General features: G+C 34.6%; 1 protein-coding gene across 1 annotated transcript in view; it reads right to left on the bottom strand.

Moving 5' to 3' along the window:
* LOC129232399 (peptidyl-prolyl cis-trans isomerase D-like) overlaps positions 1-20548 on the bottom strand; it is a 104849-nt gene extending 84301 nt beyond the window's left edge. The window contains exons 1-3 of the mRNA XM_054866544.1: positions 20465-20548; positions 8337-8474; positions 3798-3904 (exon numbers count right to left, since the gene is read on the bottom strand). Coding sequence (XP_054722519.1) covers positions 3798-3904; positions 8337-8474; positions 20465-20528 — 309 coding nt within the window. The 5' untranslated portion in view covers positions 20529-20548. The remainder of the gene's footprint in view (positions 1-3797; positions 3905-8336; positions 8475-20464) is intronic.
* Between the last annotated feature and the right edge of the window lie 1585 nt (positions 20549-22133).

The raw sequence follows: 22133 nt of genomic DNA, 5'->3' as shown, positions 1-22133 counted from the left end.
CAAAATAGTAAATGCATCCTCAAATCTCTGCTTGATTTCTTACATTACAATTACAATATGTAGACTTAAAATTAAGGTTTCTTGCATTATTTATACCTAATGTTTCAGTTTACATTTCTATCAATTTGAATGGAATTCATTTAGCATTAGCTGTTTTATTCATTTTTCTTCTGCTAGTTAGTTTTACACTATTATATGATACAGAAATAAATAATATGTATCAGTCGGTGCGCAGTCATAAGAAAGTTTTTTTTTTCTGACCAATGTTTAATATTAAATGAGGCACTTTTAATGTGACTTAAAATTGTTACATTACTATTAAGTTTATGAATATAAAATGAAAAAGGCATACTATTTTACTTTGTTACATTAATAATGTATATATCATAAAAACATAGTACATAACGTTTTGGCTATTTCCCAAAACAAATGAACGATATTACTATGATTAATATAATTTTTATATTGAAAATACCGTAGTTGAAAAAATAGATATCAAAAATATCAAAATATCATATTTTCAAAATAAATATGGGATATATATCAAAATATCCTATATATATCAAAATATCAGATATTTTCGAACCCTGATATCTGATATTTTCAATCAGCACAAACTAAAGTCTTCAAAATAGTAAATGCATCCTCAAATCTCTGCTTGATTTCTTACATTACAATTACAATATGTAGACTTAAAATTAAGGTTTCTTGCATTATTTATATCTAATGTTTCAGTTTACATTTTAATGGAGATGTTTTAGCATTAGCTGTTTTACTCATTTTGCTTCTGTTAGTTACTTTTACAGTTATATGATTCAGAAATAAATAATATGCATTACTTGGTGCATAGTCATGAGACATTTTCTTTTTTTCTGAGCTACGTTTAATATTTAACTAGAAACTTTTAATGTATTGAAATTGTTACATTACTCATAATTTTATGAATATAAAATACAAGTAAAAAAAGGAATATCATTCTACTTTGTTATATTAATGATGTATTAATACATCATAAAAATATGTTACATAACTTTTTGGTTATTTTTAATAAATGAACAATATTACTATGATTAATCTACTTTTTGTATTGAAAATTCCATAGTTAAAAAAATAAATATCCAAAATATCCCCATGATATTTTCAAAATAAATATCGGATATATATCGTGATATTTATCGGCGAACCCCGATGCCGTAAATTGAAACCACGTAGATTGAGACCTAATAGTAGTGTTAAAATAGGGGTTTGGTTCCTTCGATAAAAAAATACTTCATTCTACTGATGAATAATTGTATAATAAGTTTAATGTGTACTTATATCGATTTTTATGCACAACATGCATAAAGAAAACAAACTAATTTCGTGCCCTGCTTATAAAGAGCAGCTGGCTGTGATACTCTTTTGGCAGTCATTAAGAATTTCTCTGTAATTCTTTTCAGAGCACTGACGCATCCATGACCACTTGCGTCATTTCCATGATAGAATCTTCCTTCACTAACAAATCAGAAAGATCACTCCTATCGTCTAGGGAATGGCTCAAAATTTTCAACGTGAACATTTCTGGTTGTGCTTCACAGATGTCGGTATCCTCGTTGGTTTTGGCCTCTTCTGTCACTCCCGAAAGCTCTTCTTCCAGTGAGTTCTGAACTGTGTGAGTTTAATAACTTTACTTCTGCAAAGAGCTCAGGAACCCATTGCATAAAATGTCTCCAGCGCCCTGAACTCGATGATTAGCTCGCCAAAATACAGTTGATTACGCGATACCTGCAATCTTTAGGAGTTTGTATTTTGAAAGAGAGGAATGTTTTATCTGTTTGCATCGTGCCGCATCCACGTGAAATAAAATAAAGGTGTCAAATCCTAAACTGCGTATAATTGAAACGGCGTAAAATAAACCCACGTAAAACGAGGGTCTACTGTATATCAAAATATCGGAAGCTTTGACATTTTCCAAAATATTACGATATTTTTGAACTCTGCATGCAGCTGTTTGGGTATTTTCCTTAGAGCAAGAATCAGTAAATGGAGGAGAGCAAGTCCAATCATCAATTGTTTGGTTCTCTTGGCTCCCGTAAGAGGTTTTTTTCGCGTCCAGCTCATGTGATTTCTATTCCGGGCTGACGAGTGCTAAAAAGCACTAAACTGCAGTCCTCGGATGGAATAACTGAGCTGGTGGTGTATTTTAAGTTCAATCATTGATGAAGTGAAAGCTTGGGCCTCAAGTCACGTGACTCCAACAACCACGAATGGTCTTGCGCGAGACCAGATTTCTTAAAATGCTGCGCTTTAAAATCTGTCACTTGTGGTTGTTCCTTCACGAATTCAAGTCTTCAGTCTGAGATTTTATCTCTCCTCAAAGGTCTTCTCTTTTTTTGTTTCTTTCCAAGATTAACTTATTTATTTTTCAAATTAAGGCACTTTTAAAATTTCCTTGTTTGCATAATCACCCCATACCTGCCAACCTCCGAGAAAAAAAAACCCGGAAGACTTTTCTTTTTTATCCACAAAGTTTTAACGCAAAATAAAATCAAACAGGACACCTACCTACTTTACATTTAACAATGTGGAATTAGTGATGAATTTCATATCAATTAAACTTACTTTTGTTTAGAAAAAATTACTTGCATTGCTTTCTTTTAAGGTTTAGAAATAATGTTGACTCGTCTTTAAAAAAAGGACGAAGCGAAAACAGCACGAACTGAGTGAACGAGAAGATGATAAACGGGTTTTGAAATCGTTCCCTAGCTTGCTTCGATTGGATCCCGATGAAGTCATGCGCTGTATCACTGAGCGGCGCATAATCTTGCCTTCTCGTCTGATTCTATTACGGCAACCTCTCGTTGGGGCCTAAAACGAGGTGTTTCGTTCCATAAAAGCATCGTTAGCGCCATAATTGGCGAGACACAATTCTTTCCCTACAAAACATGAAAAATCCGGAAGATTTTACTCATAACCGGAAAGGGACATGCAACTCCGTAAAACTTCCGGTTGGCAGGTATGTCACATAGACTAATAATAAGAGTAGACCGAGCTTTCCCAGACTTGCTGACGAAAAAATTGGTTTATGCATACATCATGTGACTGGTGGAAGGCTTGCCGAAAACTTTGGCAACATGGTTGCTAGATGGCAACATTATCTATTAGTTTGGCACTCGACATGTATTTTAAGACGTAATATGTTTTCATTATAATTTTTTTCCAGGTGCAGAGATTGAACTGTTTTTCTTTTAGTTACGCATTATTTTGACATTAGTAATTAGTTTTTGATCAGTTTTCAGTAACTTTTATTTCATTCGGAAGTGCGACGTCAGCGTTGGCGTGAACGTAATGGAGTAAACGTTTTGCGTTAATGCAAAAATGCACTAATCAGTATCTTAAATTGAAATTGTAGGCAAAAATCTTACCGTTTGCCGATTCTTTTTGGGCGCTTGCACCTTTAATTGCTTAGAGAGTTATTGATATTGACTAAAGAAAATTCACAGTACTATCTAAACGAAAAACTCACTATATTAACAAAACATTTTCAACTTAGAATAACAAATTTACAAATCGGACTTCATAAAAGATCCTTCCTCCGTGCTCCATCAATTCTATTTGTTTTATTTCTCGCGGGCGCTGATCGTCTGCTACGATCAACGCTCGCTGTTGCTAGGATATCCACCAGTCACATGGTTTGGTTTATGAGCAGCAAAAGGGTTGCCATAGCTCGGTCTATTCATATTATTAGTCTATGGTATGTCAGCCATTTAATCCAATTTTGGAGCCGTAACATCCCTCGAGAATGGAAATGAACTCACCTTGAGCCGGAAGTTTTCGTCCGGGAATGTGAATCCGTAGATGCTCTCGCTGCCCCTCCCGTCCCCCAGGATGAAGTCTCCCCCCTGGACCATGAATCGGCGAATCACTGAAACACAAAGGTGGCAAACAGAACAATAGAGAAAGGCAAACACTAAAAGATTATGCATCAGGGTTGCCACTCAATTTTGGAAAAAAAATTCCCTGTGTTTTCCCTGTATGAAAATAAAACATTACAAACGAGCGAGCACTGATTATTTGGAAAAGAACATTAATATCTTGATCATTTCACCACAGGGTAAAAAAACGAAACACAAACTTCTAAATAAATAAGGGAAAATAAATAAGAATTCATAATAACTGAAATAATAGCATGGTGGTTGAATATATTCAACTTTTTATTCAAAAAAAAAAAAAAACTTCTCTTAGCCATGGACCTAAAAGTGTATAAGTGACCCAGAACAATGATTATTGACGACTCATTTCATACACTCTAAATTATCATGAAATTCAAGATTTTATTTTTTTGATAAATATTTTAATATTTACTTTAAAAAAAAAACTTTCAAGCAAAATTACCATTTTTTATTTTACTTTATTTCTGAACTTTATTAATATTCTCATTATAATTATTACTATTTATTTAATTTTTGGTAGTTTATATATTTGGGGATTGATTTTTGTAACTTTAATTTAAGAAGGAAAAAAAATTCCCTGTATTTTCCAGGTTTTTGAGGAAATTTTTGAAATTGACTGGATTTTCCCTGTTTTTTTGTTGATTTTTGAATTCCCTGTGTTTTCCCTGTGGCGTGGCAAAACTGTGCATGGTCAGGGGCAAGGACGGCATTCGAGGCGCAGGGTTGTAGTTTCAACCGGACAAAACCTGTTTTGGCCATGCCACTGGCATAAACTGGTTAAAACTGGCCAAAACTAGATCAACCAAAATGTGGCTCGGGATGACTGTATTGAATCCATAATATTGCACACTTCAATGCATGATTAATCAGGGTTGGCAAGTTTCTGCCAAGCCGGTTAAAACCACTGGTAGAAACCGATTAAAACCGGCATGGCAAAAACCACTTTCTGCAACTTTGAGGCAGAAACTGGCAAAAACTCACAAAATAAAAAAATAATTCTTGGTATGCAACTGAAAATGCATGAAAAAAATGTTAATTTGTTTACCAAAGTACTGTAATTTTATTACAAAACTATAACAATTCAAAATCAAATGTTACATTGTTTGAACCCTGCAATTGCCTCTTAGAAAAGGTGGTTTCAAAAATCTAAACAGGTTCTCAATTTACTATGCACAAATGAGAAATTTTAGAATATTCTTAAAACAGAAGAGCTAGCAGACAATGCATCAAGGAGCCAGCAATGTTCGTGAAACTTATCTATTGTATAACTGGTCCACCATGTAGTAACTGGGGTTGTGGTAAAAATTTGACTGGAAAATTAAGTTTTGAGAAATGGGGCCAATTTGTTTTTCAAAGCTGTGACATTAGGTACAAAATTGAAGCAAGTAAAATTCTGGTACTTGCTTCTTGAAGCACATGACATGATAATTTCAATCACAATTTAGAGGAAGCATATAAGTGAGCAAATTGCAATCAGTAATGCCTGTTTAATTCTGTATATCACTCCTCTTTCCTAAGCACCCCTGTATGATTTTTTATCCTTTGTTAAATTAATCCAAATACTACGAGCCCCTGCAATTGGAAAGTTCCCTTTCTGAATTAAATCAAGGGCACTAGCATGGGATTTTATTTTTTTTTTAAATGATGAAGTGATGTTTCAACAAATATCATTTACTAATTACTTGAGTTATTAAAGATATTTTTAGGCTTTTGCCGGTTTCTGCCAGTTTTTACCAGTTATAACCAGTTTCTGCCGGCAGAAAGCCAACCCTGTGATTAGGAGAAATAAGATATGTAATACAATTAAATCCCATTACAACAAACTTCAAGGGACCACAAATTTCGTTCGTTATGACGAAAGCCAAGTGACGTACTAGAAATTACATCTGGACTGATATTTTACTTCGTTGAAACGGAAATTTCGTTGCATTGGTATTATTTGTAACCGGACTTCACTGTACATGATAATTGAAATAAATTTTAAAACTAATTTATTGATTTAAATGCAACTTTTCTTATATTAACATTACAAATTGTTCACAACAAAGACAAAGAGCAAAGGTTTATTAGGAATACTAAACAGCCTGCAACTAGAACTACTCCTCATGTGAAAAAAAGAATTTAAAACAAGTATTGGAGCAAACAAAAGTTCTCTTTCCATACGAAGAAAAAAGAATTTAATTAGAATATGCATTTAGAAAAAAAATCTAACTTCTCCAAAGAGAGAAGATTTTCATTCATGTAAGCACCCCCATCTGAATAACGATTGGTCGGCCCAAAAGAGAACACAATTTATCAAGTATTCCATCTGTTTTCTGTTGCTGCAACTTGCGACACCGCAAATAAGCAATTTTTAAGGGCTTAAATTAATTTTTCAACAGGGTTGAAAAAAAGCAAGTCGGCACAGGTCTTTCACACAAACAAACACAAACATGTGCGTTACCAGCCACTCTTCTTTGATCAAAAGAGGGTTGCTTTAAAATCGCTCCACGTGGTAAGAAGTTCTGGTTAGAACTGGTTTTAATCCATGCCATACCTCCCGATATCCGATGTTGCCAGTCATCAATAATCGCTCGATTTGGCGCTCGCCAAATTTTTTTTTTTTTTGTAAAATGTCGCAATTTTATTTTTCGTGGGAAATCAGCCCCTTTCCTTCATTTATAGTCAAGTCACATTTTTTACAGTGAAACAGCTATCCTTTGGTATTGTTCTGCAGAATGATTTTATTGCTGACCTTTTTTCCCCCTATCCCTTTTTTCCCTTCTTAGCAGGGTTTCCGCTACGATCGCATTTCTCGCAAAATGCGAAAATACTATTTAAACTGCGAAAGTGGAACAAAGCATTTTCGCTTTTTTGCTCCAATATAACAAGAAAAAGAAGGGGGGGAAAATGTGTACAATCAGAGAGAGGAAGCGATATTGAACTTAATCGTATTTATAAATCATATCTAACATGCATAAACTGTTATTAAGTTGAACAATATTTTGTCTTAATGGGCATTTTATCCCCCCAATAAATACATTGTTGGTGGTTTTCAGAAAAAAAAAGTTTGCTCTCTCAATATCAAGAACAATTCTGAATTTTTCATTTCAAATTTTTAAAAGATATCACATAATGTGCATTTATTTCTTCAAAGATGTCAAGCCTGAATTTTAGCATTTTGCTAAAGACTTTCCCCCCAATTTTAGTTTTTTTTGCTAAAGGATTTTTAAACTTGACTTAAACGCTGCTTCTTAGTGCAAAATCTTTCTGCACTAACTCTCTCTCATTCTGCGACAATGTCGCCGTGTCGGCAGCTTTCTGCCACGAGGGTCATGTGGTGTACACATTAGCTCCGTTTTTTTTTTTTACGATGTTATAAAAAAAATTTCACAAACTATGAGGGATTATGATGCAAATCGGATATTTAAACGAAAATTTGTCCTCGTCTATGATTTCCTTAAGGGGACCGTGGACCTTCTAAATACTCAAATCGGCCAAAAGTATGATTTTTTTTATTCCGTGGAAGTAACAATATATGAAGTGTGCTGAATCGTACGAAAAAAACCTCTTGTTGATATGATGCTTTATCGCGAAGTTATATGCGTTTAAAATAAAGTAAACAGAGCATGTTTTCGATTAAAATGGCTGTAAAACATGTAAACAAAGTCAAGAAACTAAGTAAAACTAAGTGTCAAACATGTAAACTAAGTTTGAATAAATTCTCACATTGGTATTAATGTCAAATATTTAGTCATCGTGAAAATATCTTTCGGGAGGTATTGAAATACGAAGATCAAGAAATGTAGGTGAAATTCGACTTTAACGTCATTTATCTCGGACTGGAAAATTCGATGCCGACACAGATTGAAAAAAGCTCCATGCGACTTCATTTTTGTTCAATATGCTTCAAATTTCAGAATATGCTACTTTGGTAGTAGTTTGATAAAACTAGGTATGCATTAAGGTTTAAGAGAATTTTATGTTGCTTAAAAATATTAAAGTTTTGATTTTTATGTAATATTCGCAACAAAAACTATTACTTTACGTGAAAAAAAAAATTGTGCTGTTAATAATGGACCAATCCTGAAATGGATACCTAAAGTTCTTGGCAATCTTCTCTTCTCTGATAAAATGCAAATTGTTTGAAAAAAAAGCAAAAATTGAGTCGCATGGAGCATTTTAAAATTTTTATTTTAAATTTCAAAATTTTTAATTTTAATTAAATTTTTATTTTGTTGCATTTTCTTGCTTGATATTTTGCATGCCAATAAACTTACTAACTTTTATGCCCAGTGTCATATTTCAAAATTAATAAATAAAAGAAAAAGCTTGCAAGGTACACAGTCCCCTTAAATGAACCAAGCTACTTTAGCTGCTCAATCGCAAAAACAAAAAAAGGCGGAAATGCTTAAAAACACTTACACTTGTGGAAAGGGGATCCCTTGTAGTGCAGGGGCTTCCCCATGGAACCGATCCCCTTCTCTCCGGTGCAAAGGGCTCGGAAATTTTCGGCAGTCTTCGGGACGACGTCTCTGAAGAGCTCTATCACGATCCTCCCCACTGTGAAAGAGAGAAAAATGTTCCAACCAACGCACTTCAAAAACACTCAGCATTTTAAGTATCATTTACAGAGATGCACCGTTGCTTCGTACTCAGTACGTTGCCTATACAGAGTATTCGGTTTCGCCAAATACAGGGCGATTGTAATTAAAGTTCCACTTTCAAAACACTATAAAAGTAAAACCACTGGTCAGAATGGCGTCAAACTCCAACGGAATATTATCGAAGAAGGGGGGAACTTGATGGGAACACTCTTAAAAAGCACAGAATTTCATTTAAAACTTATAAATTCCGTCGTTTTAACAAAAATAAAAAGATATTTCAATTGTTTACCTCTTAACAAAGCGTAATAATCATCAAAAATTCGAAAAATCGGATTCCCATAGCGGATGCAAAGAGATCGCAATTCTCAAAGTGAAGGCATCAAAAGTATAAAAACGGCTCGTAAAAGAAATATTTTTGATAAAATTATTTTAAAATTGCATTTTAGAGTCCTATGATAACATATCATTAATATCTGTGGACACAGTTGACCCCCCCCACCCCCAAAAAAAATAATAAAATAAAATAAACCATCTATTCAGCATTTTAATTTTTGACTCATAACAGAAAATGGAATTTTGCTTTAAAAACTTGAAATGAGAGTTCTAACAGAAATAAAGACTTTTCATTTATTTGCATCCTAATAAAGCAAAGTTAGCTTGAAAAAAGAACAAAATATGATTCTCATCTCGGATGTTAAAAGATTGCATTTTTCAAAATGTAGACATCTAAAGAAAAAAAAAAACGGTAATTAAAAGAGTTTATTTAAAGTTAATTATCCTTGTTAGCATCGAAAAATCAAAACCCATATAATTTTCTCCCAAAATAACAATTAAACATCACACCCGCACCGTAAAAACACAAATATTGACAAGCCAACAAAATGATGAGAATATTTTCTAATAAAGCCATTATAAAGGTTCAACGAAAGACGCTACGTGGTGATGGTTTTGAAGTTGGTAACCCTATCTGAAGCGATCATATTTTTTCCTCACCCTTACTATCCCTTTGTAGTTCGAGGTTCATTTCCCAGATATATATTATTATTGTTTATTAAATCATGGGTGGAGAAAAGTGCTTACCAATGCCTTTTCAGAAAAGTTTAAAACAACGTCCTGCTAATTAGCTGTGATAAAACAAACAACCATTATATTTATTTGGCAGTAGCAATTATTTATCGCTTGCAGGAGCATCGCAAGAGTGCTGATTTTTTTTTTTTCTTTTTTTAAAATTAGCCGATTTTGTATAAGCTGATCCCTCTAATTTGACTTAAAAAAAGGTTCCAAAAATTATCGAACAGAAATATATGCGTTATTTTGCTTTCAGATTTGCTCTTTCAATAAACAATTTGTGACAGATCCGATCTTGTTTATCAGAATTTTGTGAAGGGTCCGTTTTGTTTGATCGGGATTTTGTGAAAGGTCCGTTTTGTTTGATCGGGATTTTGTGAAAGGTCCGTTTTGGTTGATCAGATTTTTGTGAAGGGTCCGTTAACGGACCCAAATATCCTCTGGCCAGACCCCTGGCACTGTAAGCATCATATTTAATAGTGGCCGACTACAAATGACAAATAAATCAAAAAACATTACCTAAGGTGTAAACTATACGTTAAAACACCGTGCTACTCAGCGTGCATGAGGGTATTGGTGTGATACTGTTAGTTAAGTAAGCCCATCCAACACGGAAAGGTCATATCACATCGGATGGGAAAAATTGTTTTTTAATTGAGCCGCTCAGAAGCCAATGCGGTTAAGTCCAAAACACAAAAATTGAGAAAATTAATGTTTTATGATACATTAGTTTATAAAATTCTTGGTTTATTCATTTAATTAGAAAAGTGTATAAAATCCTTTTTCGAAATGTAAACTCTGCAAAAAAACAAGATATGTACAGGATGTGTAAATAAAAATTGAATCTATTCATTATTAAAATCATCTATTAAAATCATCATTCTATTATTAAAATCATCTATTTGCTGAAAATTCCAACTATTTATTTTTCTTTTGGCATACGTTTTCCCCCTTCTTCGATAATATTCCGTTGAAATTTGAGGTCATTCTGACCAGTGGTTTTTTTTTTACAGCGTTTTGAAAGTGGAACTTTAATTATAATCACCCTGTACATCAAAAATTTGCAACCAAATAGTAAACAAATTAATAAAATATTTGATAATTTTTAACACTTTTTCATGCAGTGGATGGAAGTTTAGTACCACATCACAAAATGAATTCCTATCGTTATATACACTTATAGTATCACATTCGAAATAATTTCGATGCAAGAGAAAGCGCTCAGATTTTAAATTTAAATTTGGTTGTCTGATATTCCTTAAATCTAAAACATACTTATAAGTAGAATACCTTTATAACGCCGACCTATATAACGCAATTCTCTATAAACCGCACAACTTTTCAGAAGTAAACCAATAGGCTTTGAAGTTCTTCTGTTTTGCTTTGCAAACATAAAATCTGTTAGGCAAATTAAATTTTGAAACAGTTTTTCATCTTTCCATCTCAATTCAAAGCTTTGTAAAATGAAAATCAGTATTCACAGTAAAAAGAAAATACCAGACAGCTCTTAAAAATGCCGCTGTTATGCAAACCACGCAGTTAGCAAAAGTTTAATGAGTATGCATGAAAGTAAAAAGTTTGCATTGATAGATTTTATAAAATTTGTTTACGTTTTATTGTATCAAGGAATTGACACAAATTTTGAAATTTAATCATCTTTTAAGCCACATTTTTAAATTGAGAAAAATTGAACTTCACTACTGCATTAAAACTGCGATGAAATATTATTATAAAATACTCATTTATGCTAAAAAAAAGCTGTATGACAAAATATAGGAAATCATAGCAACACATGTTATGCCCAATCTTTTTTTTTTTTAAGTGTTAAGTTGAAAGCTTTTAGTACTTGTAAAAGTGCAATTTCTTTAGTACGTGATCTGTTTTCCCAAATTTAATAAAAAATAATATTTCTTTAGTAAGTGATTGATTCAAGAATGAAATCAAAGCATATGGAAATAGCTTATCAAATGATCATAAAATTGATCCTGTAGAGTTGTTGTTTTGCTAAAAATAATACTACCCAAGTATTTTTTCACTTCTGCGTCATCTGCTTCAATTCAATGATTGTTTAGTATTGCTGGAAATTTTTTCACTTCTCAAAGAATGAGAGAGAAAAAATAACAGACATCTTGGAAGTATTAATTACATTTAAATGCATTTAATTCCTTTTTTTTTTTTAAATTTTCAATTGTTTAGTTCCGTATCTTTTAGTTATTCCATTTTCTGAGTATTTTATAACATCGCAGTGTTTCTGCATAAAGACCCATATAAGGTTCTTTCTTTTTAAATAGCTGCGTATTAAGTTATCTGATAATATACTAAATAATTGAGAATACAATGCTGAAATATACCACGCAATTTTCAGAAATTAAAAGCTCTAAAATGTCGAGCAGTTTAGCAGTAAGTCATTGCCCTTAAGCCAGAGCTAAGGCAGAACTACTGCAATGGCAAAATAATAATGAACAGCTGAGTCAAAAACCAAATGCACTGTGTATCCATTTGAAAAAGAGTATGCTTATACCTGTACAGTCATTGTAGCATTGTGTAATGTACACAATTTGAATTTTCTAGATTTTTTTTTTAAATCTTTCTTTTAACGTTTTTTTCCTGCAACAGCTCGATAATACAAAGTAAATAATCTTTAAGTTAATACAACACGGTAGTTGCAATTATCTCTTTAATATTAAATCAAAAAACATAATTTTCAACTATCACGTTGTTGATGCAAATGAGTGATATATATACATTATAATATAAGTCTGTAATCGTAACCAAAATCGTAATCGGCATATTATAATCGTAATCGATTACATTTTCTACATAATCGGATAATTGCTGTAATTGTAATTACGTTTTGCCAGATGATTATAATCGTAATCCCCCTTTTTTTTTGGCCCGTAATCATAATCGTAATCGATTACATTCCCTCGTAATCGACTCCAAGCCTGCTAAGAACGATGTATGACATATGTCATCATACATTGTTTTCTTGGCAACGCTTTCTTGGAGCCAACAGGAAAAAGTCGCCAAAGGTGGGGTATATGACATCAGTTCCTATCAATATTATATATCGTTGGAAAGGGTAGAATTTTCCGCATTCTACACAATTTGTTTCAATGCTCTAACTTAAATACAGCAGGAGTTATTTTGGTTTTTAGCTCGAACTTTTTTAGGCTGAGCTAAAATTTAGGCACTACTTCCTTCATTAAATCTATCAGTAAAAAGCGAAGGAATTGTCCTACAGTTTTGTTTTTGACACCACTGAAAAGAACAGCTTTTTTTACTTCAGAACTAACTTGACCTATGGTCGAAAAACTTCAAAGGAAAAAAGTTACAAGCTGTTAAATATCAAGTTTGAATAATCCTTATCTCCATTAAAATTATTGATGTTTTATTTGGCGTTGCCATAGTTACGTCTTTTCGATTTACATGTTTCTTCTTATTTCTTATTCACAAACTTTAAGGGTTTTGATTTTAACGAAAAATCTTAGCCCCAACTCAATTCAAGAACCGAGCTAAAGAGCATAATTATATTACTGGTACCATAAATATGCAAAACTGCAGTTTTGCAATGCTCAGGAGCCCCTTAGCCCTTAAGGACTCTGCAAGTTGTTACAAGTTATTTGATCCAAAAAGAACTCATAATGCGTTTTTAATCTATTTCTTTCTAACCGACGACTTAAACCTTTGCGAATCAAATAAGACTGTGAAACAAGCTTCGGGGGTTGGTGAACATTAGCGAGCAGGGGGAAGAGCCCCCTAGTTTTTAAAAAAAATACATTTACATAAATGATTTTTAATTTTGATTGCAACAACAGAACTTTGTATACAAATACCATCGGGCATAAGTTGACTTTTAGGAGGGAAATTGGAGGAAAATTGAAACCCAGGTATAAATCGAGCCTTGCTTTCTGAAAAATTTGGAAGTATTTTGTGGCTAAGTTCAAATATGTTATAAGAAGGAGGAAAATGAAACATAATGAACATTTATACATTAAAAAACTTCCGATTTTTATTTTTTTGCACAAAAAGGGTTCATTTCTGCAATTGCGAGTTTTGAGAAGGGCTTGCTGTTACGATTTTTGTTTGCAGTAGCTTTAAAGTGGACTTTCCCACTTAGACTATGATTCCAGGCTTAGAAGACTAAAAATATACAGTCTTGAGCAAAGAAGAGACCGAGGGGACACGATTCGGTTGTTTAAATTTATCGAAATGAAAGATGTTACGGGGCTGAAGTTTAGCACTGAAAACAGGTCGAGGGGTCATTGTTTTAAGCTATTCAAACCTCAGGCTAACATGGATGTTAGGAAAAAATGATTATTTTAGCAGGGTAGTGGAACAGTTTACCGGAAGAGGTGGTCATGAGCAAGGGAGTAGATAGTTTTAAGAGGGCCATTGATCTTCACTGGGGATTGTAAATGGACTAGGACCAGTCTAGCTGGGCCCAGAGCCTGTTGCTGGTCGTCACTTTTGTATTTGTATTTAAAAAGTTGAAAATTTTCACACAAAAAAGAATGAAATTTTAGCATTTAGCCATGAGTTTTAAAATTTGACAAATATGCTGGCTGGCAATTTGAAATTCCATTGCAGGCCCAAATACTTATCACCGAAATCGTAACAGAAGTCGCTTCTGAAAAGCATATCAACCAAGTCGGACCATGCACCCCACACGTTCATACAGTTTACAAGGTTCTGTTAAAAAGTAATCCAAAAAAAACGGTGATAAACTGAACATTTTCCAAAAATTCAGGGATGTTGAGAAATATTTAACAAAACCAGCGGTCAAATCAAACTGCTCATTTAATTTAATGGCAAGGTGAAAAGGAAAAGAACAAAATCGGACCTTTTATCAGGCACAGGCGTCAAAAACTTTGGAGCCCCGAGTACATCCGAAACCGGGGCCTCCCAAAAATTCCTTTTTCCCTCGAATTTCGTACCTTGGATTCCCGCAAACATATCCCCATTTTGAAAAAATTCGAGAGGAATTCTATTCTGCGAAGTTATCAATCGGTCAAATTTGGAGTTCTGTTGATTCGGAACATCTATCCTCATTCTGCGAATTCCGGAGTTCCATTCCGCAAATTGATCCGAACGTAATCCCTTTATGATGAATGCTTCATTGACACGTTTCAACTAATACAAAGTGAAATTGTAAAAAAACAGATTTTCGTCATCACTTCCTGAACGAAATTACTGAAGGGGCATTTCACAATATATTTTTGATATTTATGTCTTACAGTCCGGAAAATGACTTTTTGGTATAACTTTGATATACCCCCCCTAAAAATTATGCGCCAAATCTGACACTACTACGGACTTTTTAGGGTTGCTGTTCCTTATTTTGGTTTTGCCAATTTAGGTTTTTTTCAGCTTTTAGGTTTTTCCTGTTGCAAAATTTAATGTATTCTTGCATTTTGTATCATTTTTTGAGTTTTTTAAAAAAAGTTTTGTGGGAAAAAAAGGTGCCAAAAACAGGTATTTCCCTTGGCGAGGAAAAAAAACGTCGCCAAATTTCCGATTTGGGGGGGTATATCAAAGTAGTTCCTACTTTTTTCGCCATATCTATTTAATTTACTGTTTGATTAGCACATTCTTTCATTTTGAGTTCGTCTTACCAACACTCGAAATGAAATAATGTGCCAATCAAACAGTAAAGTAAATAGTTCTGGCAAAAATGTGGAATGTTACGGACTCTACAATTGTCCAAAATACCGTGAAATCAGTGGCGCAGCCAGAAAATTTTTCTGGGAGGGGTTTTCAAAATCAAAAATTGTTGCTTTCTTTCCCATTCATTTACAATGCGTAATCAAGGGCACCCATATAGGGGGTAGGGGGGCTCAAGCCCCCCCCCCCCTTAGAAATGAGAACTTCCTTGCTGTTAGTGCTTTTTTCTTTGCCAAAATGCATAAAAAAAAAATTTCCAGCCATTAATGAATAATATGAGCCAATAATGAATAGGTTATAAAAAAAAAATGTCAAATTTTAACATCTCTAATCTGTACTAAAATCAGTTTCCATGGGGAAAATATTCTGCTAAACCATGGGGAAAATTTTTGAGCCCCCTTAAAATTATGCATATGGGTGCCCTTGTGCGTAATTACTCAATATCAAAGAATTTCTACAGATTAGTAATTATTCATTCTAAGTAAGTTCTTAAAAACAATTAATAATTCGTATTGATGTCACTATGAAACGAAGAAAGTGGGAAAAGTTATTATTAGTTTTACTTTAATCTTATATTCATTTTTTGCGTGTTTTTCGCGAGATCACTTAAAAGCTCCTCCTAAAATACATTCATGTATTTTTGAATGGCAAATGCTAGCTAATAACGATTTCGATCTTTCGATGAGAATTGGTTAAGAGCCTCAGAAAATCGGGTGCGGTAGGCTTCCTCTCACTAGATGTCCCTAAAAAGAAGTTGTACAGAGATGGAAGTGCTGAGGGACCATGATACCCTGTCAGTGCTCGAAATTAGCGGTCGTTAGTCGTATTTTGCAACTGTAAATTTCATTTTGACGACTGCAATTTGAAACGTAGTCGTCACTGTGACGCCTAGCTTTCCCCCCTACTAAGCTTTCACTTTCGGAAGATTTGTCTCCAAAAACACCTGCGTGCGTTGCGATCGCGGAAAATTTCCTGGAAGTATCGCTTTCAGTCGGAAAAGCTTAAACAATCCCCCCCCCCACCTTCGCCTGCGAACTGTAGCAGCCAGTGTCATTGCAAGCACACCCCTCCATTCCTCCTCTTTCTGGAGTAATCTTTTCTCCCCTTTGTTCCCTTAGTGTTGTGTACCCCCGATCGCCCCACCCCTAAAAACCGGACTCATCTCAGGGTTGTTTGAGTAGATAGTCTGATCTTTTTCATGCTTCAAGTTCGACCCCCCATCGTAACACGAACGCACAGCGAGCACGAGGATTCCTTTTTTTTCGCACAGGATTTCGCTCATCTTTTTTTCTTTCTTTTTTTTTTTTAATCATCGCTACCATCATTTTTTATTTGTTAAAAATATGAGTAAACGTAACTTAAAGTCATATTTTACGCCACTAAATACTAGCGGACCCCAAAGCAGAATACTGCTAAATTTGCGACGTACGTCGCAGAACAGATGACTGAGCTGCAGAACAATTCTGTTCAAACGTGAGACGAAAACGCAGACAAATTTTCTGCCAAAATTCTAGAGATTTCTGTGAAATTTCTGCAGAAACTGCAGATTTCCTACAAATATCTTCTAACTCAAGATAAAATTTTGCACAAATTCTGCAAATTTCTTTAATTTAGAAAAAAACCTAAATTTCTCGAAAATTATGATAATTCGGCGGAAAGCTCGCGAAAAATGTTGTATATCGATAAGTCTTCTGCAGGAACTTAAAATTTACTTTGAACTTAATAGAAATCTGCAGAATTTGTGCAAAATTCTATCTGGAGTTGAAAGATACTTGTATCTGCAGAAATTTCGTGTTTTAAATCTGAAAAGATTCTGATTCTTCAGCATTTTAGAAAGCATATAAAATATTTTTGGAGAATTTCAATCGGTTTAGGTTCCACAGAAATGCATACCAACAAGTAAAGTTAAAAAAAAAAATCTTCTGTATGAAACGATTTTGACTACGGGCTCTCGATTTGTGGAAAAGGTAACGTTTGTTGCTTGTGTATCAATGCTTGAAGTACTTGCAGAACCATTTTTTTTCAAATGATTTTACGTTGCAGAACATTGTCAAGTATTCTGCTTGGGGGCTAGCGGAAATAAACGGCCAAGAATTGCCGATGAAGTCGAAATAGAAAAAAATAATGACGAAGTAGATGCTACTTCTAAATGTACATGGAAAAGTGTCAACGCTGCAAATTTCATCAAGTGGCAAAAGCATTTTCCGTGGTTGGAAAGAAAGGGTGCAGACCTGATGGTATGTAAAGTCTGTAAAGATTTTGGAAAAAAAGAAGATACTGGATTCATCGATGGTTGTCCTACTGCAAGATTCGAAACAATAAGTAGTTTTCTTGTTGATTAGTGCAGGCGGTTCATTCGCTTTTTTTATTTTTATTATTATTTTTAAAGATATTTATTAAATTGCGCTCAATTGTTTTTCAAAACACATCATAAATGCAATTTTCAATACTGAACACGTTCTTCTCGGAATAATAGTTCTGGTGTTTGATATTGCAATCCTTTTGCATCTTGCCGATATTATAATACTTTTAAAATATAGAAGTTTTTTTTACATATGCTACGATTAGGTTAGCTTTTTTTCTTTTTTATTTTAATTTATAACATATTATTTTTTCAATACATGCGGACAATGAACACGTGCTTTGCGGGAAGTTTATTTTCGCTTTTGACCTTTCAATCCTTTCGAATCTTGTAAATATATTAATATTATTTGGCAATTGGACACATGCCACTTCAGATTAACCTGTTTTCTGCGTTTGTTTTTCTTTTTGATGAATAAATGTATTTTCGAAATCATTCCAACACTAAACTTGTACTTTGTGGAAAAATTGCGTATCGTGTTCGAGATTGCAATCCTTTTGCATCTTGTCAATATTTTTAATACTTTTAAAATCTAGAATTTGTCTTTTTTTTTTATGTCACTAAATTAAGTTAATAGTAATTATGGTACTTGTATAAACTTAGCAGGTGATTTCAAAATGCATTATTTTAATGCATTGTACATATATATCAGCTTGTTTGCATGCATATTATAGTTTAGTATAAATTTCAGCATGTTATTGAACGCATTTGCAACTTGCAACCAAGTAAAGCATAACGGCACCTAAGAAAAAAAATATTGGTTGCCAATGGCACCTAAGTAGCTGATGCTAATTTCGACCTCTGTACCCTGTAGAGCTTTATTGACACCATTTTAGCGATCTTATACCAGGGGGGACGTGGGTTGCTCATCATGAAATACAACTTTTATATTTAAGAATTGAAAAGTAATTTCTGACTGCTTCTCGATTATTGAAAACAGTAAAATATTTTGTTGAAACCTATTCTGCTTGGAAAAGCTCAAATATTCTGCTTTTTCCCTTGATCTTAATGGAGGAAATGAATGTGCTTGTGTTCTAAAACCTCTCCCGTGGCTGCTCCACTGCGCGAAATGTCAATGAAGCACTCCTAAGAGACAGAGGTCGTAAACAGCACCATTCATGCCGCACTGCTAAATACTGCGAGAAAATAATGACTGCTGATCAGTGGCGCACACAAGGGAGGGGTCCAGGGGGTCCGGACCCCTCCCATAAGTCTTGTTTTTCCCCGATTGATTACGATTCTATGTATTTTGTACGTAAAATATTTCCAAACAAAGCGAACAATAATTTCAGTTCTAATAAATATAAAAAATAAAATCCTTATGCTAAAAGATTTTTTAAAATATTATACACTTTTTGTATAACAAATGACCTAAAAGAAGCAGAATGGTGATTTTAAATGAACACACTATAATAACGATGTTTTTAGTTTTGTATTTATGGATTAAAATGACATTCTATGAACTTCTGGTGCTTTTACAACGATGAATCTGCTTTGCTGCATCCATTTCTTAACTATTAGAAAAGTAAAAGCGTAAAGTTATTTTACTTTCTGGTAATTTGTTTAAGTATATTTCATTACAAAATGCTAATTGTTTATTCAATAGTTTATTTTTTACTGTTTTCCGTTCACGCGAATCGACAAAATCAAGTCAATATGTTTGACGATGTATTGGGGTAAATATGAAAATGAGGCTTTTGATCTCGGACCCTCCCCTCGCATAATTCCTGTGTGCGCCACTGCTACTGATACATCTCTTTCAAATGGATGACACAGCACCGATTTTTTAGGACAATTCCAAACCGAAACGGAATACAGTCGAACCTGTCTACCTCGAATGTTATGGAAGAGATGAAAAAATCGAGATATGGAGGTTTCGAGATAGAGAGGTTTTGAAAAAGTTCTAAAAATAAGTAATCGGAGCAATGACTTGAAAGTAAAACTTTGGAAGCAATTTTACTCATCAACAATGTCCCCTTCCTCTCAGTTTCCGAACGGATATAATTGCTGGAAAACTTGCTTCTTGTACATAAAGTTTTAATTCTGGAGCATTATGTGACTGCTAATATTAAGAAAAATGCTTTTCGTCTCCAAATTCCAGTTAATAAAGACCGTCGGGGATCGAATTCAAGAAAGACACTTTAGTCGAAATTCGAGATATACAGGTTTTCGGAAAATTTGATTTGAGATAAACATGGGGGAAAACATTGAGATAATACTTTATGTGCAGGGAAAATGAAGAACTTCGACATAGAGAGGTTTTTGAGATAGGCAGGTTCGAGATATACAGGTTGCACTGTATTTAAAACGGACAGTACCGGCAACTTCAAAGAAGGGTAACTAAATTAGTAAGGGGACTCTCAGATTTAGATTATGATACCAGACTTAATAGGCTTAACATGTATAGCCTGGAGCAAAGGAGAGTCAGAGGGGACATGATTCAGTTATTTAAATTTATCAAAATGAAAGATGTAAATGGATTAAATTTTTGCGAGGAAAGCAGGACAAGGGGTCATTGTTTTAAGCTATTTAATCTCAGGCTAACTTGGAAATCAGGAAAAACTACTACTTTAGCAGGGTCGTGGGCACTTGGAATAGCTTACCGGAAGAGGCGGTAATGAGCAAGGGAGTGGATAGCTTTAAGAGGGCCATTGATCTTCATTGGGGACTAATTAATTGACTAGGACCAGCCTAGCTGGGCCCAGTGCCTGTTGCTGGTCGTCACATTTGTATTTGTATTGTATTTGTATAACTTCCCAACCTTTCGGGCGACAGCTGAACAGTTAAGCTGATCTAAAATGATTATTATGTGGTAGATCGGAGAGACACATATTGTAAAGGGTGGGACTGACCTCGCTCTTCGCCAATCCTGACATCGAGAAACACGTGCGGGTTCCCTTCCAGCGGTGCAGACATTTTGGCACGAATGGAGAAAGAAAAACAAATGCTCGATGCAGATGACGTAACTAGGGAGACGCTGCTGCCGTTCATGAACAAGAAAGGAAGAGGAGAGGAGTCGAGCGTGGAGAAAAACACAAGTCTTCAAGTGAAACACTACACAATCGCAAAAAAGACAATCGCAATCCACCGGGTTTGCAATCGCTGTTGGATGTCGAGTTCAAGGGACCTTATTCACGGTTTGGCAACGGTCCCACTAGCTGTCCGTCTGCGGGTATTTTGACCAATCACGCAGTGTCAGCAGTGCTAAAAAAACTCGTTTTATTTAAGGATTACTGGACTTGATGCGCATAATGAACATGTTAAGGGCTTAAAAAGACTTACGAATGCATGGAAAATGCCGAGAAACGGAGAAAATAAAAAGAGAATTCGAGTTTTCCACCATGTTCGTGATAAGGAACCAAAGAGGCTTAAACCCATGAAAATACGATTATAAAGAAAGTATTTCGTATCAAATGAATCGTTCATCATTCTTTTACAGCGTTTCTTAGTTAAATACGTAAAAAAAATCTCCCATTTTTAAACAGAAAGAAGAGTTTATAAGTCACACAAAAGCAAGTGATATTATACGCTGTGGTGCCGGATTTTCGTCTGCTACAGTTCCCACAATGCGGTGAGGGTTTTTACCCGCAGTGACGTCAGGTGAATACTGTCCAGTGAAACCTATTCCTATTCAGAGTCACAACTGACTACAACTGTATTTAATTGCATACTAAGTGCCTTGCCTCCATTATTTTATCTACCGATAGATGGCAGCACCATCACCGGATCGAACAGTTAATGAGAATTTAGAACTAGTCCAGGAGCTAATAGCTACCTGGTGCTAGCACCCCCAGAGGTATCGTTTCACTCGGAGGACATTGAGACCACGAGCATATTTAACGTCGCCCAGTCCCCTTTAATGACGACGGTGGGTCTTCGACCATCGAGGTTCGAACTCGGGACCCTCCGGCCCCGAATCCGACACTCTACCGATCGGGCTACCACGGCCCCAATTGAAACATTAAGGACAATTGCAAGTGGCGAGTCTGGATAGGAGCTACTGGTCGATGATAATCGCAGGTACTTGGAGCGACTGCGACTAATGGGGTCTATCCACGATTTGTGTTCGAGGTTAGGGGAAACCACGTGATCCGTGAGTTTACATTTTGAATATCAATGCTAAGTACTGGAAAAGTTCGCATTTAAAATTCAGAATTAAAACAATGTTTTTGTTGCTTTCATGCTCTATTTGTGGTTTGGGAGAAAGATCACATTGTGCTGCGCTTGAATGTGGGAATAGTGAATCAAGATCATGTTGTAGCGTAAAATGTAGAATCTTCCATACCTGTCATTTGCTCGATCCACAGTCTTAAGAAAAAGCATGTAAAAAGTCAATGGGATTCGTCTTATTCTGTGGTCTTTTATTTAGTTCTCATTGTTAATTTCAGTGAATGTGCACTATTTGTGACACGCGCTCTGTGGCATGTTGCACCGCCTTGTTGTCTATTCATGATGAAATAGCAAACCGAGCTGAACACAAAACAAGTGACAGCTATCAAAATGGCACACATATCAGACAGT

The sequence above is a fragment of the Uloborus diversus genome, unplaced genomic scaffold, assembly GCF_026930045.1.
Source record: "Uloborus diversus isolate 005 unplaced genomic scaffold, Udiv.v.3.1 scaffold_12, whole genome shotgun sequence".
NCBI lineage: Eukaryota > Metazoa > Arthropoda > Arachnida > Araneae > Uloboridae > Uloborus > Uloborus diversus.
Note: the sequence above shows the minus strand (reverse complement) of the source record. Positions and strands in the feature narration are given on the sequence as shown.